Raw genomic sequence first — 18804 nt, forward strand, 5'->3', positions numbered from 1 at the left:
TTGGTGGAATGGTGGAAGTCGAGAAAAAAATGGAAAGCCGAGACCAGCCGTAAAAAATTGAATTATGAGAAAAATTGAATTAGATTAATAACCATGTCAGATATTTGGATTTAGGCGCGTTTAGTTGGAAATCAGGCCCTGAACATTGAGTTAAAATTTCTAAGCTCTAGAGCTAACGGTTCTCGAGTTTTTAGGAACATGACATTGACATACAGATAAATAAATAAAAGGACAATCTTTAAGACTTATAGTTATAGATTAAATATTACGTCTAGTCGACTTGGAAGTTTTTTAAAGGTAAAATAAGAAAATACGATTAAAAAAACTTTAAACTTTATTTAAATGCCTAAACAAAACAACAATAAAGTTACAAAAACTATAGATTTTGTATTAAATTTAAATCATATGCTCTGAAATGAAATTAACTTATCACCTGTTGGTGGGGTCCTTCTCATAAATAGCCAATGAAAATGAATTATCTGACTAGATTATAAATTTAAACGAAAATCTAAACGATAGTTTTACTACAGTGAAACAATTAATAAAGCTTTCTATATCACACGCCGAGCTGTATCATATTATTTTCCTTTATTATAAGACTAATTCCTGACTATAAAATGGGATGGGGGGGATAAAACTTGTATTTAAAACGTAAAAATGATTATAATTTAAATAAATTTAGAACGGGTCTAATAAAATAAAGGTTTCTATGTTACGTATGGAAATGATATCTTAACTTCACCTCTTTAAGTTAGTTGACTTTAACCAATGAGGTAGAATATGAACTAGAGATACAAACAAATCTGTGATTCGAGGGACACGTTTTATTTGAGAAGTAGAATTAGGCTTAAGTTTCAACTCTATCCAATCGTGTTGCCGCCATCTGTTTCCATAAGCAGACACTTTTGCAAAATATATTAAGATTTAGTTTTCAAATAACTCGATAGATGGCGCCAACACGATTTGATTAAGTTCATTTACTAGGCCTAACTCTCCAACTCAACAAATACTATCCCGCGAAACGGTAGTTCCTGGAAGGCGGTTTTATATCTCTATTTATTCTACCTCATTGACTTTTAACTTCAAACGTAATATTCCGAACAAATAAACCGATGACTTACAGGGAAGCAAACATTTAGAGTGAAGACCTTAGAGGTTCAATTTTAACGCTTGTATATATAACAGATGGCGCCAATTATAACCTCTTATAGTATAGCCTAGAATGTATTTATTTATACTCAGGGAGAATGAATATGTCGAGATTATTTTTAGCGTTTCTCCAGTTCCACCCGTTGGGGACCCCGGTATGCTCCTCCGCTTTAATAAAATCAAATAATACTGCAATCTCATTGGTTCTTAAGAATTACGTTTTTCGACGCGATTAACGCTGCTGCAAGGACGCAAAAAAGACCGCCACCTTTTTTCCTCCCCCCCCCCTAGCTTGACTGGGTTAGGGCCTCAACGTGTCCGTCGATAGTCTCGAAATATTCATTCTCCCTGACTATAAATAAATACATTCTTGGTATAGCCAAGAATGTATTTATTTATACCTAGGGAGAATGTCTATGTCGAGACGGTTTTTAGCCTTTCTCTCAATCCACCCGTTGGTCCCACCAGTACGCTCCTCCGCTTAAAATAAAACGAATAGTCCCGGTATTTCATTGGCTGCTTAAAATTTACGTCACCTAACGCGATGGTAATCAAACGCCAGTGACGTTTTGTCTCCCCCCCCCCCCCCCCGCGCGAGACGGGGGTAAGGCGTTCAACGTGCCCAGCGATTGTCGCAACATAATCATTCTTCCTAAATATAAATAAATACATTCTTGGTATAGCTCAGGAAAAATGCGGCGTAAACAAACAAAATAAATATTTTACACGGTTTTTAGATGATTAAAAATTTGTAAGGCTGCGTTCAGTAAAAAAATATTTTCTGGAAAACAAATATTTTCGTTGCTCAATATGTGCTTATTTTGTGAAACAAGGGCCTATCCCGAGAATAGTTCTTTTTATAAAATAACCTTGGCCATCTTGTTGAAATGTTGCCTCCCCGCTTCAGCTGTGGATCCGTTTTCTCTCCCAATTCTTAGGCATTGGCTGAACTATTCCAGGGCAACATTTCAACAAGTTGGGCAAGCGTAAGGACATTTTATAAAATCAACTATTACCTCGCTTCATAAAATTACCACATTCACAAATAATTTAGATAAAATATTGGAAATTTTCTTAATTATTTTAATTGTTTTTGTAATTACTTTTATGGAAAACAATAGAATAATTATTCTGTTTAAATACTTAATTAAATGATCTCATTATACCGTTCAGCAATGGAAAAACCAGCTCTTACAAGTTACAGCCGCTGACTTCGTTGAGCAGAAGTTGAGCAGAACTCAATGTAGAGCATTACCATAAGTTTATAATATTGTTCAATAAGTTTGTAACTTTGGGGAATATTTTACCGAGAGCTAGTAACGTAGTGACGTCATCACAAGAAGAAAATCTCCCCTTAGCGAGGCGCTGTCAAAGGCTACGTGTGACGCGGGAGCAAGCGGACGCAAAACGGCGAAGAAGCCCGTAATGCAGTCTGTCTTGTGAATAGCTCTCAGTAAAACTTTTGCGTGTGAAGGATAGGAAATGTCACACTTATGTATCAATAATATACACTTATGGCGTTACTGAACGCAGCCTCGGTTTAAATTTGGGTTCTATGTGGTAAGACCTCTAATGGCTTTACCCTTTTCAAATATGTATCGGTTTATCGTCGCAAAATTTTCAAATTGAATAACTGCAAATTTCTGCTCGAATAATTAACGAAAAGAGGGGTCGAAAAGACAAGGCACGGTTCTTTATAGCTACGCTAAGGGATATATGAAACACTACGCTAGAGTAAAGGTAAAATCACGTAGTGTCTACCCCCTTTTGTTTCCCTCTGCTACGCCAGCGCCTCAGTGGCAGGGAATAAAAACATTTATTTCCCGAAAATTATACCGTGTTTCTGGTTAGTTATACTCCATTCCACTAGATGCCGCCACGATACGGGTGTACGACCTCTCGAAAAACTTAGCGTAGCTATATAGGATCTCTGGTTTTGCGTTAAGGCTTAAGATTATCAAGAGCAGAGTTGCTTTGATTTCCAAATTTAAATTTTCTCTATTAACAAAATCTACATTAATTTAATGTAGTATAAAACTGTTATCCGTCCTTCATTGTAGTAAATACCGGCATATATAAAACTAGTTAAATCTTAAGTCAATTAAAAAATCATTAAGCACCCCAAACGTGACATTTCTCCATTGTGGGGTTCATGTTACTCTTTAATTTACAATCAAAATCTCGGATGAAATTTAAGTTGTTACGCAATGGGCTGTTAACCCTAAAAATTAAATCATCTTGTTAGTGTAATTCAAGAGAGATACTTAATAGCCCGTTCTATGAAATCCAACTTATCCAAGGTAAACTGGCCAAACCTTTCACAAAGACTATTCGACCAATTTGTGGGACTAACAACATTCTCTATTCTTTGATTAGCTTATTTTCGGTCTTTGTGTGGGCCAGACCATTGAGTTGGGAATATAGTACTTCTAGAGTCAAAATTTATATCTGCTGTGCGGGCCTCTTGAGGAACACTTTCTTGAAATCATGTACGAATCGAAACAGTTATCATTAGTCGGTGGCGTCACCTATCTTTCAAAGAAATTATAATCTTTTTAAATGTCGTACGCTTATACTCGTTTCACGCTAGTGGTAGAGAGCGCAACTGGCATAAATTAATATCTTCGCTAACTTGAGATAGATGACGCCACCGACTAATGATAACTGTTTTGCTTATAGCGTTTTCCATTGGAAACCTCCGAGCACTCCCGGAGTGCTCCAAAATCAAAATCGTATTCCATTGGGGAATACGATCGTCTTCCATTGACCAAGGTACTCCCTCCCGGAGTGCTCCCGGCTGCTCCAACTCAAGAGTCGGAGGGAAACAAAAGAGTGCTCCGAAAACGTTTCGTATTTCATTGGGAGCTACCAGGGCCCATCCTCCGAGCGCCTCCTACAGAGAGCAGTGACGTCTTTCAACCAATCCGGATCACACTCGGAGGTTCCCAATGGAAAACGCTATAAGTAAGTCCGTACCTGATTTCAAGAAAGTGCTCCCAGACAACAAATATAAATTTTGGCTCTAGAAGTACTATATTCCCAACTCAATGGGCCCGACCAAAAGTGACATAATTACCATAAGTGTGGCAATCGTACATTTTTCTTAATGAATGTTACGAGCGAAATATCAGTTGGGGGGGGGGAGAAGGGAAAGTATGCCTTGGGGAGGGAAGGAAGTTAAAACCAACAAATAACGCCTCGTAGTGAGTAACGGAGGAACTAAGTAGCACTGGTCAAACTTAGTGTATTTTTTGATTTTTCGTCGTTCTGTGGAGATGCTATCGCCATCTACCTACGATATAATACCATAGACTAAAAAAGATCCAGAAAGGCGACAATAAATAGTATTTTATGTGGTTGATCTCGAGTCGAGCATTCATTAAACCTTTAGCATACGAAAGTACAGGGATTGTCACATTTTTTGTAATTATGTCACTTTTGGCCCGACAAATTATATTTTTGGACTTATTTCCAGACTTTTTTTTTTTAAACCGTCGAAAATCTGACCAAACTTTCACCAATTAACACCCCTCATTCTTCCAAGGGGGAAAGCACACGTACTGGATTTTATAGAACGGTCTATTATTAAACTTAATTAAAAAATAACCTGTATTTGGATGGTGGATGTTCGTTAGTTCTAATTAAATTAATATAATAACTTTCCGCGTCTTTTTCACACCAGACCTTACAAATATAAAAAGCTCCGTTAAAGAGTAAATCAACAATAAATTATAGTAATAAAGAAAACAGTTTCGAAAAGGTCTCATGGGTAAAAAACTTTTTATTAAAATCAAAAAGCCGTGGCAAGCTTTCGACCGTCCTCGCGGTCTTCGTCAGGCACACTAATTACAAAATATACAGAAAACGTCCCGACAATACGTATTTTTTGCAACAGACACCAAAAAATACGTATTGTCGGGACGTTTTCTGTATATTTTGTAATTAGTGTGCCTGACGAAGACCGCGAGGACGGTCGAAAGCTTGCCACGGCTTTTTGATTTTAATAAAAAGTTTTTTACCCATGAGACCTTTTCGAAACTGTTTTCTTTATTAATAATTACCATGGACGTACTAGGTTTTCAAGTTAATAAATTATAGATTGGTATTAAAGAACTAGACTTACGGAAGCGTAGTTCACCCAAAACAGCTGATTGGGTGTCAGCTCTACTCCTGGAAGCTTCCTTTGCGGCTCCAAATCGCTAACTTTCCTGTAAGCCTTTGCGAGTAAATGTCAAGGTCACGTAATGCGTTTCAAGGTTATCAAAAGGAAGGTTCTTTTTCATGAATACCTCGTAAGCTTCTTGTACACCGATATCATCGGCTATGTTTTCTCCTAAAGTTTTGGTCCCATTCAACTGTAAGAACAGAAATGTTTCAATAAAAGGTGTCCTGGACTATTATTATACAACCGGCGCTTCGATAAAAGACCTTATCTCTACGTTGCGAAATGGGGGAACTATGAACGAAATATATCCGGTTGAGCGGTTACCAGATTCGCCTGACTAGCCAAAGAAGACAACTACAATCCATAATCAAATCAAAGCAAGTCAACTAGGTTCGACATTCACAGAAACGATTTTTTTCCTTAAAGGGGAACGGTCAAGCTTTAACCAGTTAGATAGCCCTATAGCCCGTTAAAAGCTAAAATTTATGGCGAACACCGCATCAAAAATATTAAGCGGTTAATTTTTAATAAAATAAATAAATTTCGGGAAATTGAAAAGCGCGCGTCCGCCCCGACACCTGGTGAGAAGTCGGTGAGACAGAAAAACAACGTAAAAGCGCGCGCTACTGAAGACGCGAAAGATTTGTTTTGCACGCGCGGCGCGTTCCAGATATACGAGACCACGGCCAACTTTGATGTCTCGCGCATCTCTCGCGCTACAGCGGCCATCTCATTGACGTTTCTGTGTTAACCTATGAGCAAAAGATGTGTATGACGTCAGCGCCCCTAGCGGATTATTATTTTTAGAATAGCTTTTACATTGAGGACAATATAACAACCGAGCGTGGCGCTAACCTCCTACACATTATAGTACAGTTTATAGGGGGAAAATCCTTGATCGCGGAATTTCGACGAATGTGTTGGCCGCTGTAGCGCGAACAGCGCGTGATCAAAGTTGGCCGTGACGAGACCTAAGCCTAAATTGCGCGATTTTAAAAGTTAGGACAGTTCGCAAATCGCTCCCTAAGGTGCTGCTGGCGCTGGCGAAACACCTTAAGATGGCGGCGAAAATTCAAACCCAAATACTTGGAGTTATTTTGCGTTTCAACTTTTTAGGCCAAAAACTATTTTTTCAAGACAAAATAAGGTACGTGTAAGTATATTGAACGTCTTGTTGATCTTTTGATATGCAAATAAGGCGATATTTGGAAAAGCTTGGCCGTTCCCCTTTAATTTGAATTTTTAAATGGAAAATGGCTCTAGGCTAACACAAGTTTTTCCCATCGACGCTCTCCATCGTGGTGTTTTTGCTCTTTTACAAGGACCATATAAAGAGCTTGCACGTCCACGCTTCATGTATTAATACTTCCTAGCGAATCGCCGAATTCGTTTTATTGAGGCGCCTATTGAAGAAGTCATTGTTTACTTTGATGGTAATGTTCCTATTAGGTATGGAATAAGTCATTTCGTTGAAGAGTTTGACTAGACACGTTTTAGCGTGATCAAATTTCTGCTTCGTCTCGAGCGCCCACCAATCCACCCAGTTACCGTAGCCATCCATCTGAGCTCCTGGGGAATGGTAAGTTGAGTTAGTAATTATTAGCAGGAAAATATACGCATACACTTGAAATTATAAACATTAAAATTTTTGGCCATGGCAAGTTAAAATAATCAATTTAGAAAAGAGGTATCAATTTCATGGCCAAAATACAAAATGTTTACTTAAAATTCTAAAAGTTTAATTGTTATGAAGTAGCTGCAACGATACCATATATTTACGAGATTTAAAAGATGATTTTATATCGCAATAGATGGCGCTATTGTGAAATGTCTTGAACTCTTACATGACTAAAATTAGCTGCTATATTTTTCGGTAAAAATTGTTTTATAGTAGTTAAAATATGGGAAATATTTGGTATCGTTACCCGTTTGCCATATCGGTAAAACACGGGATCGGTTAAACCCTGGACGAATAAACTACTGGACCATAATTTAACGCAAAAGCCCATTCTTCAAATAGAACTCCTACCGTGAGAAACGCGCAACGTTTCAAACCAAACGTTAAAACAAAATTGCGCCACAAAATACCGCTAGATGTCTAAGACGCGAGTGAATAATTCCGTTAATAAAGGTAAGAATTTTAAATACAATAATATACGATAAGTAACATTATACCAATAAGCATAACAATTGGCAAAATAGGGACTTGGCAGCATGACGTCGCACCGTACCTTTTTCTATGGCCGCCATGCTGGTATTATTTTTTTTTTCCCCTATTATCACCGAACTTATTTTCCCAATTATTGAGCAATCAAGGTTAAGTATTCCCAGAAGAAAGAATGCACCAACGGGCTAACGATATTAGGTCTAACTAAAGCTACGTTCACACGTAAGCGCCAAGCGCAGGCCCGTACACGGGGGGGGGGGGGGGGGGGTAGCCAGGGGATGCTCAGCGCCCTCAAATGAGTACTTGAGCATCCCCAATCTGACTGACCCAAAAAAAAATCGATTGCTCAATTACCGAAAGATATGATCTAAAATATTTGTATATTAATCAAACAGGAAAATTACTTTTACTAGAGAGCTAGTATCAGTAAATATTTGAAACCATTTTACTAAAGTCCATGAAAATTGCTTTCGCGCGTCTCACTGCACCAGAAAAACTTTTCAATTGTAGAAATATTGAACCAGCTGATCAAAGATGTTTCGACGGATATTTTAGGGCTACAACCGGATTAGTATATTTACTAATTTCATAGGTGAGGAGATAACAATTACTCAAGGTATTGGCACCCCCAAAAAGAATTTGAGCGCCCCCGAGTTTTGGCGGCTGTGTACGGGCCTGGCCAAGCGGTAAAAACAATTTAGCCTGGTTCACACAACTCCTTCGAAACGTTTTGAAAGTGTGATCGCGGCTTTAGGTCGCTAATAGGTGGTTTCTTTTCGCCTGTTCTCGGACTAAAAGTGTACTATTTTTACCCTACAACTTTTTATTCGCTTGTTCCGGGGATAAAAATTACTCCGCCCCATAAACTATTTGCTAGTTCCGGAGTATTAGGGCTACTTTTTTTACTCCTTCTGAAAAGGCGGTGTAAATCGGATTTGTCGTCTGCTAGCCAGAATTTATTTGCTAAAAAGGCCACATGCAGCAATTTTGGAAAACGTTACTCAGAATCAAACTAATCGCCACAGAATCGGAGTAAAATGACGTCATAGCATTACCCTTCTTACCCTACTCTGAAATCCCGGAACAAGCGAAAAGAAACTACCTTTTATCGCGCGCGTATTCAATATTTCAGTGGAAATCATTCCAATAGAGCGTTCTATAAAATCGGTGTGGTGTGCTTTCCCCCTTTTGAGTTCGGAGGAGGTGAAGGTTTGGCCGGTTTTTCATGTGAGAAAGAAATATTTATCTGGCAAACCCGTAAGAAATTGAGAGCAGTCGATTTTTAGGAGTAGCGTAGTTGCTAGCCTAGGCTTCACTAATTTCCGGCTTTCCGCGCCGTTTTTCTTATTTTAAATGATTTTTGTAATAAATGTATGATGGCAAATAAGCAAAATACTAGTCCCAAATCCACGGGTTTGAAAATAAACTTAGATCATGAAAATATTCTTGACCTCAAACCATATGTAACATAATCACTCATAAGTATGCCATAAAAGTATTTTCGTTAATGAAACCTTGTTCACGGGATATGACGTAAATTACGTCACTTACAATTCCGTGACGAAATACGCGTCATCAACTTTACTGTTTGGAAACGGAAGTTAGTGAGAATTCCTCGCGCGTTTCTGGCTTTGCCCATGTCAAGTTTAGCTCGTGTCTCGCGATCACGAGATTTTGTTTCCTTGGTAACCTTTTCAATAGCGCAAGGATTATAAGCATTTTTGCATTTGTGGGTCCGCTTAATGTATGTTCCGCGTGAAACAAGGTCTCATTGAATGTTTTTCAATACAAATGTTATACAGAGGCATACTTATGAGTAATTATGTTACATATGCTCAAACATACTTCAACACCTATGAACCCGCCTACAACTCCTAAAAGGTACGTCTCTAAAATAATCATATAAAGACAGGACATAAGCCGAATTCTCTTAAACCAAAGAATAACAATTATTGTTAGTCCTGCTGAACTAGTCTGTATGAAAAGTTTGGCCGGTTATGGGCCGATTTTATAGAACGCTCTATTAGCCTTTTCAGTTTACATAGAGCCACGTAGTGTCAAATGCAAGAAGCTCATAAACTGCTGGATTTTCGTCTGCTAAGCAGACGCTTTATTGAAAAATCGTCTGCTTAACAGACGAAAATCCAGCAGTTCATGAACTTCTCGCATTTGCCACTACGTGGCTCTATGTAAACTGAAAAGGCTAATACCGGACACCGTGGCGCTACAAGTGTTCAATCTAAAAAGTGTATTCGTGCAAGGTTAGACCTTAAAATCGCCTAGACCAAGGTATAGATAGATAGATATAAATCCTACCGGCATTGTCGAAAGCATGGGACATCTCGTGACCCAATACGAAGCCAATACGACCGTAGTTGGCGTATCTGGAAGTCCAAAAAAAGTGTCGTCACTAAAACAATGACCAAAACCACGGCCAACTTTGATCACGCGCTGTTCGCGCTACTACGGCCAACACATTCGTCGAAATTCGGTGAGCAAGGATTTTCCCCCTATAAACTGTACTATAATGTGTAGGAGTTCAGCGCCACGCTCGGTGGTTATATTGTCCCCAATGTAAAAACTATACTAAAAATAATAATCCGCTAGGGGCGCTGACGTCATACACATCTTTTGCTCATAGGTTAACACAGAAACGTCAACGAATGAGATGGCCGCTGTAGCGCGAGAAATCAAAGTTGGCCGTGCCAAAACAAATGGGGGATAGAATTGGTACTTACGCTGGGCCTTCCTCGTTGAAGAACCACATATGAGCTACGCCCAATGGTATAACTAAGATCATTTATTTCATTAATTTAATCGTAGTTCAAAAAAAGAAAAACCTACAATTACTTACAAATACTGTTACTTTGGGCGGTGTAATACGCGTTCGACTCCAATATGGAAGAAGGTAGGTATTTCCACCTTGATTGGAAAAAGGTGTATTATTCACTAAAATAGCGCTACTTAGTGATTGCAGGATCTTTTTATGGAGAGGTCGGCGTGGGTTCTATCTATGCCGTATAACACGTTTGTCACAATAATCGTCAAAACCGCCGGTGCCCGGTGGAAGTAAATGGTGTAAGCAAGAATGTATTTATTTAAACTCGCGATTATTTTTAGCGTTTCTCCAATTCCACCCGTTGGGGCCCCCGGTATGCTCCTCCGCTTTAATAAAATCAAATAATACTGCAATCTCATTGGTTCTCAAAAATTACGTTTTTTTGACGCGATTAACGCTGCTGCGAGGACGCAAAAAATAAGACCGCCTCCTTTTATCCCCCCCCCCCCTTAGCATGACGGGGTTAGGGCCTCAACGTGTCCGTCGATAGTCTCGACATATTCATTCTCTCTGAGTATAAATAAATACATTCTTGGTGTAAGTAAAGGGAAAAATATTTCCATGTCTCTTTGCGCCATCTATCGATTGCTAGTGGTATAATACGTTTGTCACAAGAATTGTCTGTACCATTCCATCTATCGATCGCTAGTAGGATTATTTATTTTCGCGTAAATTATGGCTTACTCGATCGTAAAATATTGAAATACGAAATCATTTTTCTTTAAACATTAGTATATTATTGCAAATATTAAAAATGCTAATTATATAGCTATATAAAATATTTTTTTTATAATTTCTTAAATATAGTTTTGGGAACCAATATAGATGGCGCCAAAACGAAACTTTCCGTCGGCCTGTAACTGACGAAAAAAACCGAGAGTGCGCTGACCTCTATGTAAAAAGATCCTGGCACTTGTTTCACTTACTCTTCTTTGTTGACCGGCTCTCTGAGTCCTGTCATTTGAAGATTATAAAGAAATATGTTACCATTCTTCATATTTTGATAGTAACTGTCAGTTACTTTCACCTAAAATAAATCAGCCTTCAACAGTTAGCTTTAATCTCTATTCGGTGCGCGTCAAGAGCTATATGGGTTATTTAAAGGGTCACAGAATCACTTAAAGTTTGAGGGCGAGGCTACGGAGTCACGCGGCGGTAGGGGAGGAGCAACTCGAAATTCGGCCCGACTTTTTCAAACAATTCTGTGCACCTTTAAAGGCAATTTCGAAAATTGTACTCACCGGTTTGAAAAATAGATTACAAAAAGTATCATTTAATACGTTTTCGGGGTAAACTGCCATTACTGATATTTCTCTGAGCTGAAAGTTAGAAACAAGAATGGTTATTTAATCTTAAAAAGTGGGAAAACTGACAAAACGCTTCCAGAAAATGCTTCTAAGCGGAAGCTAGGAGCAACAAACACAGCACTGCCCACACAAGGAGCACGCAACCCGTCAAAAGTCGTGGATTTTCTTGTGTACAATTTTCATTGGTTAGACGCTTTAGCGCCTACTGCCATGGGAAGGGGAAAATTCGGAAATTGTCTCCCCTCCGCCTGTAAAACGTTCTGCGTAAAGGCTCGTCCAATGAAATTTGTACACAATACTGCGTTAGCGCGCTTAAAGGCTAGCTGCGTTATCCTTGTGTTTGTTGCTCCTAGGTGGAAGCACCTTCCAGCAACTCCCAGTGGAAAGCGACTCATCTGGACTTCATCTGCCATCTATTGGTGCCAATGCGTACTAACATACAGAATATATTCTAATTAATAAAGGCTCCAGTAAACCGTTGTTAAGTATAAAAATTAGCCAAACTGCTTTCTATAATTAGTGCACTTTAACCTAAGATATAAATTATATTTAGTATACAGGGTGTTTCAAAGATTATGCAAAAATTTTAAGGAATTGTAGGCTGCAACAAGCGCAAAACCAAGCAGCAAGGACTTTAAATATTGTTTAAGTTTACTATTTTACGCTGGTTACCTCGATTTGTTTACAAAGTCCTTTTTCACCTATCACACGAACCCAAAGCTTAATGTTCGCATTTCCCTGCAGCTTGGTTTTGCACTCGTTGTAGCCTACTTCCAGGGGCTAGAATTCTTCACTTTGACGCTCTCTGGCGCTCTTTTAACTCATCGTAGGAAAATGGGGGAAAAACAGGCATACTTCTCAACTCACCCCCTCCAAACTCCTTAAAATTGTTGCATTAACCATTTTGAAACACCCTGTACAAAACAAATATGGTCAAAAGTTACTGTAATTCTTGTTAACGCGACTTTTACGAAGAGCCAATTAATTAGTGACAAGGGGCGCGATTTCATCGGCTTTTGTAGCTTCAAGATGGAGCCCACACTCGCTTAAAGGGAATATAACCTCAGATATTTGGTGTGGAACACCAACGTTTGAAGCTCTGGCCGCTCTTGCCTTTGGCGTTAAAAATGTTTGGCGACACTGTACAGGGAAACTTGAAAAATTAAAGGGGTCTTCCACAAAGATTGCTTTGAAGGTTATATTCCCTTTAAAAAGTAATTTCTCCCAACCTTTTCGATGGCTCTCTCCTGAGTGGCATTGTCCATCCAAGAAGTCTCGTTAATAATGACGCTCAATTCTTCTTTAATTCGATCTACTAGATTAACTATCTATATAAAAATTATCAATTACTAAGCGAAATCAAGAGGTGTTGATTCTTAATAGAGAGCTGCATTTGAAGCAGAAATGGTACCATTCCCGACCATTTTATTTCCATCCCATTTCTATTTAAATATTTATTTTCCAACCATACCCTATCCATCCCATCCCATTTCCATTTAAATATTAAATTTCGAACCATACCCTATCCATTCCACCCCGTTTCCATTTAAATATTTATTTTCCAAACATACCCTATTCATTCCATCCCATTTCCATTTAAATATTAAATTTCCAAACATACCCTATCCATTCCACCAAATTTCCATTTAAATATTTATTTTCCATCCGTACCCTATCCATTCCATCCCATTTCCATTTAAATAATTATTTTCCAACCATACCATACCCTATCCATTCCATCCCATTTCCATTTAAATAATTATTTTCCAACCATACCATACCCTATCCATTCCATCCCATTTCCATTTAAATATTAAATTTCCAACCATACCCTATCTATTCCACCCCGTTTCCATTTAAATATTAAATTTCCAAACATACCCTATCCATTCCACCAAATTTCCATTTAAATATTTATTTTCCATCCGTACCCTATCCATTCCATCCCATTTCCATTTAAATAATTATTTTCCAACCATACCATACCCTATCCATTCCATCCCATTTCCATTTAAATATTAAATTTCCAACCATACCCTATCTATTCCACCCCGTTTCCATTTAAATATTAAATTTCCAAACATACCCTATCCATTCCACCAAATTTCCATTTAAATATTTATTTTCCAAACATACCCTATCCATTGCACCCCATTTCCATTTAAATATTAAATTTCCAACCATACCCTATCTATTCCACCCCGTTTCCATTTAAATATTTATTTTCCAAACATACCCTATTCATTCCATCCCATTTCCATTTAAATATTTATTTTCCAAACATACCCTATCCATTGCACCCCATTTCCATTTAAATTTCCAACCATACCCTATCTATTCCACCCCGTTTCCATTTAAATATTTATTTTCCAACCATACCCTATCCATTCCATCCCATTTCCATTTAAATATTAAATTTCCAACCATACCCTATCCATTCCATCCCATTTCCATTTAAATATTTATTTTCCAAACATACCCTATCCATTCCATCCCATTTCCATTTAAATATTAAATTTCCAACCATACCCTATCCATTCCATCCCATTTCCATTTAAATATTTATTTTCCAACCATACCCTATCCATTCCATCCCATTTCCATTTAAATATCTATTTTCCAAACATACCCTATCCATTCCACTAAATTTCCATTTAAATATTTATTTTCCAACCATACCCTATCCATTCCATCCCATTTCCATTTAAATATTAAATTTCCAACCATACTCTATCCATTCCATCCCATTTCCATTTAAATATTTATTTTCCAAACATACCCTATCCATTCCATCCCATTTCCATTTAAATATTTATTTTCCAACCATACCCTATCCATTCCATCCCATTTCCATTTAAATATCTATTTTCCAAACATACCCTATCCATTCCACTAAATTTCCATTTAAATATTTATTTTCCAACCATACCCTATCCATTCCATCCCATTTCCATTTAAATATTAAATTTCCAACCATACTCTATCCATTCCATCCCATTTCCATTTAAATATTTATTTTCCAAACATACCCTATCCATTCCATCCCATTTCCATTTAAATATTAAATTTCCAACCATACTCTATCCATTCCATCCCATTTCCATTTAAATATTTATTTTCCAAACATACCCTATCCATTCCATCCCATTTCCATTTAAATATTAAATTTCCAACCATACTCTATCCATTCCATCCCATTTCCATTTAAATATTTATTTTCCAAACATACCCTATCCATTCCATCCCATTTCCATTTAAATATTAAATTTCCAACCATACTCTATCCATTCCATCCCATTTCCATTTAAATATTTATTTTCCAAACATACCCTATCCATTCCACCAAATTTCCATTTAAATATTTATTTTCCAACCGTACCCTATCCATTTCAATTGACTTAGGTCACGGTCATACTGTCGCTTTAAACCAATTTTACTGGCTATTTTCTATCAATTTAAATTTATTGGTGAGTTAGGTCTGACCGTAGCTATAGTTTTCTAATAAAGCCCATCCCTGAAATTCCAACTCCTGATTAAAAGTATTGTTAGCAGATTTAAAATCCATTCTCGAACTCCAAATTAATTTTTTCATCCATTAAAGCAACCCAAAAATAAGAGATCAACCCGATTCCCGCCCATTCCCACGGTTACCGTGATAGATGGTAAACGAATGCTCTCACCCCTTCCTTCTTCTGCGCAGGAAAGAACTTTCGTATGTAAAGGGAAGCCAATGAAAAGTCGAAAATGGCTGACGTCTGCGCCAAACATTCTTCCCATTGGACGGGCGTGCTCAATTTACCGGTGACGTAGTTCTCGAAATCGTACGATGTCCTCTTAAAATTCAAGTTGAGATACGGGGCTGCCTCCCAGACTTGACGGTAAAACATGTAATTGGCCAATGTCCGATTTCTGCTCGAGTGTCGTTGGATTATTCCTAGGTTGATATCATTCCCTTTTTAACGTTCGCTTACCCTTCGACGGTGCTGGTCAAGTTTCGCAATAACTGCGTTATGTTTTGGATGAACTTTGGAACAGTAACCAGAACCATCTCCTTCTTAGTCAGTTTATAATTGTAGGGAAAGTAAATGTCAAGTAATCGAATCCAAGAATTGTTGCCAGGCTGGTAAAAATATCGGTAATAATTTTAGCAGTTCTTTTTTAACAAAGCGAAAAGGGTATTTTTACCAAAGGAGCTTGCTTGTCTAACTCGCCAATCGTCATCAAGTTGTAGGTGTTATTGTTTTCAGAGACATATTCTTTAGAGTACATCATCTATGGTGAAGAATTTATAATTATATTCCAGAAATGTGTCAGTAAGTCGAAATTATTAAGACCATTCGCCAGGAATCCATACATCTACTAGGAATGCTTATCGCGGCACATTTTCGTCTCGATGTGGCTGATGTTTTTTTTTTTGACGTCACCTTTTTAACTTTACAAACAACAACGTGAGACGGCAGCGCGCGCAGAGGGGATTTTTTTCTCTCGTAGGCGGCGCCAAAGCCGTTAGAGTGATCTTAACATACGCGATACGGCAGGATAAGCATTCCAAGTAGAGGTATGGATTCCTGTATTCGCATAATTCTGACACACATACGTGAAACATAAACTTATTTATTTACGCTTTTATTTTTCTATTTAAAAGAAATAAAATTAGGTTTCAAAATAGAATAGCGCTGATAAGTAGTTTCGGTAATTTTAAATGTAATAGTTTATTTGTTATAACGTATTAAGTATCTGAATATTATATCTCATTGACTAATCAACTAAAAATAAAAAAATGCATAATTTTGCGCAGAGGTATGTGTGCACATATTTTGGACCTATCTCGAGCTATTTCTACCATGTAGACTAGTGTGCACATTAATTTAAATGTACCGTCGAGCTTTGAACTTGTTACCGAACAGCTTTGCAGAAACACTACCAACTTTGAACAGAAAGTCTCCTAAGTTTGATCAGAAAATCGACTTCAGCCGATAGAAATTATGCGCGAGCAACAAACACAGCATTTTCTTGCGTACATTTTTCATTGGCTAGACGCTTTAGCGCCGGCTGCCGTTGGAAGGGTAAAATTCGGAAATTGTCTTCCCCCTTTCCGTAAAACGTGCAGCGTAAAGGATCGTCCAATGAAATTTGTATATAGCACTGGTTTAGCGTGTTTAAAGGCTAGCTGCGTTCTCCTTGTGTTTGTTGCTCCTAGGTGCCAGTATCTGTATTGGTGTCCATCTAGAGTATAAGGTACCCGAGGGCAGATCCCTGCCTCGCTTATTAGGACACCCTCTTACGATTAAATCATGATTAATCTGATTAAAATCAAATTTGTATCTTTGGCTGCATAAAAATAAAAATTATCAAATAATTATTACATTTTTAATCTGTATTATTAGGACACCCTGTAACAGAGTGATCTGCCATTGATAATACCTTGCCAATATATTTTCAAAAGAAACCTATTTATTAAATTCATTTTCTTTTGTTCGTGGTAGGACCGACATTTTTATCTTACTTTTTGTCAAATATGAGTGAAGTGTTTGAAACTTTGAATGGTTTCTGTAATTTAAATCCCAAACTTGTGCCCTTACATATATCGTATCATGACAGTTCATTTTATGCTCTGCGCTGCTTTATAATAATCAGCTAGGCTAATACCCAGCTAGGCTAATACCCAAGGCACCACCCTAAGCCTAAGTCATCGAGCGACTTTTAAAGCCTTTTAATTCAGGTGGCAGAAGCTTGAAAATTTGGTAAACGGTTTGTGATTCGTGCAATCAATATCTTGAAAATTTGTTGTGCTATTTTATTATTCGTGCAGATTTGACAAATTGGGTAAAAATTTGACGTGCTACTTTAGGATACGTGCAGATTTGATCAAAAGTGTGCAAAATCGCTTTCAGGTGGGTTTTTTCTAAAATGTTTTTGGTGTTCACTTTAAATCAAAGACGTTTAAACGAAACTAAAAAGTTTTTTTACATAGACCTAGATTAAAAGAATGGATCTACGTTACGTCACCTGAGCGATGGTTCTTTCAAGGTCGACAGCATCGCTGGCGTCGTCGTAAATCGAATCCACGGAAACACCATATTCAGAAGCGTTCATGAATTGACCGACCAAAATGGCGTACGACTGAATGGTTTTCTTGTAAAGTTCCACCGCGTCGTCGTTCTCGAACCAATCACGTTCCGGCAGCCCCAACAAAGTTTGATGAACCTAACGACATGGAACGAGTTAACTCCCGGTCGACTATGTTTCGGTTTGGTGTACCATTATCCGGAGGAACGAAGTGTTTTTGTAGTCGTTGGTTAAAGCGATCGAAAACAAGATGCCATTGTCGTAGCCCATAGACAGCATGTTCTGGAGTACCTTCATGTAGTCGAACGTGGAATTGTCCCAAGAATAGCCTTTGGTCATTGGCCAGCCGCCACCCATGTCATCCAGGTCCGAGATGAAGTCCATGACACCTTCGGATTCTCGATCACCTTCGTTGTTCGAACGAGAATAGAAAGTTAAAATTTCCCTAGTTTTACGGACTAGTCACATGCCCTAATAGTCCTCATTTTCAATGGTAGCGGCAGTACCACATTTACTGAAGGTGGGGCGCCTAGGCAGATTTTGGTGGCGGCCTATGTAAGGAAAGCGTAAAAACGCAAAACTCGCGTGTCCCGAAGCTGAGCTGATGTCACGAGAATAATGATTGTTCCAATAATAAAGCAACAAGCCCGATATGTTTTTCTCTTAAACCGAATCAGTGAAAAATCCATTGATTGCATCAGTGTTGGGGGCTTTCTGTTGGTGGGAGCCCAAAGGGCTGTGCCTAGTAGGCCTAGTCCTTAATCTGGCACTGGGTAGCGGATTACCTCATGGGCTCGTAGCGGAAGTATTTATCTTAGAGAAGAATCCATTTCCATATACTGTTAATGTTATTTTTTTGAAACTCGTACCTTTGCAACTTCCCGCTGATTTTTTCAAATGGCGTTTCCGAAGGAAAATACTGATTTTATAAAAAAGGAAATAATCTCTACGCTGTTTACTTTCTATATTTTGTGTCGTTAGTCGGAGTTCATTCGTAATGCACATCTCGTCCAGGAAAAGGTACACGTTTCATTTTTAAATCCAAGATGAATACTTCTCGCGTAAGAAAGATATTACATACATTAGTTTTAGTTAAATTAGGTTAGCT

At 38.0% G+C, this 18804-nt stretch overlaps 1 protein-coding gene across 1 annotated transcript in view; it reads right to left on the reverse strand.

Annotated features, from left to right (window-relative positions):
• Positions 1 to 351: 351 nt before the first annotated feature.
• LOC149925956 (neprilysin-2-like) overlaps positions 352 to 18804 on the reverse strand; it is a 35513-nt gene continuing 17060 nt past the window's right edge. The window contains exons 6-21 of the mRNA XM_090161830.1: positions 17889 to 18103; positions 17637 to 17834; positions 15813 to 15899; positions 15599 to 15747; positions 15308 to 15536; positions 12857 to 12955; positions 11562 to 11639; positions 11247 to 11347; positions 10336 to 10403; positions 10220 to 10271; positions 9798 to 9865; positions 6741 to 6883; positions 5439 to 5504; positions 5273 to 5365; positions 4757 to 4833; positions 352 to 3370 (exon numbers count right to left, since the gene is read on the reverse strand). Coding sequence (XP_090017956.1) covers positions 3262 to 3370; positions 4757 to 4833; positions 5273 to 5365; positions 5439 to 5504; positions 6741 to 6883; positions 9798 to 9865; positions 10220 to 10271; positions 10336 to 10403; positions 11247 to 11347; positions 11562 to 11639; positions 12857 to 12955; positions 15308 to 15536; positions 15599 to 15747; positions 15813 to 15899; positions 17637 to 17834; positions 17889 to 18103 — 1832 coding nt within the window. The 3' untranslated portion in view covers positions 352 to 3261. The remainder of the gene's footprint in view (positions 3371 to 4756; positions 4834 to 5272; positions 5366 to 5438; positions 5505 to 6740; positions 6884 to 9797; positions 9866 to 10219; positions 10272 to 10335; positions 10404 to 11246; positions 11348 to 11561; positions 11640 to 12856; positions 12956 to 15307; positions 15537 to 15598; positions 15748 to 15812; positions 15900 to 17636; positions 17835 to 17888; positions 18104 to 18804) is intronic.

Source organism: Leiobunum rupestre, chromosome 10, assembly GCF_980474605.1.
Source record: "Leiobunum rupestre chromosome 10, qqLeiRupe1.1.hap1, whole genome shotgun sequence".
NCBI classification, from domain to species: Eukaryota; Metazoa; Arthropoda; class Arachnida; order Opiliones; family Sclerosomatidae; genus Leiobunum; species Leiobunum rupestre.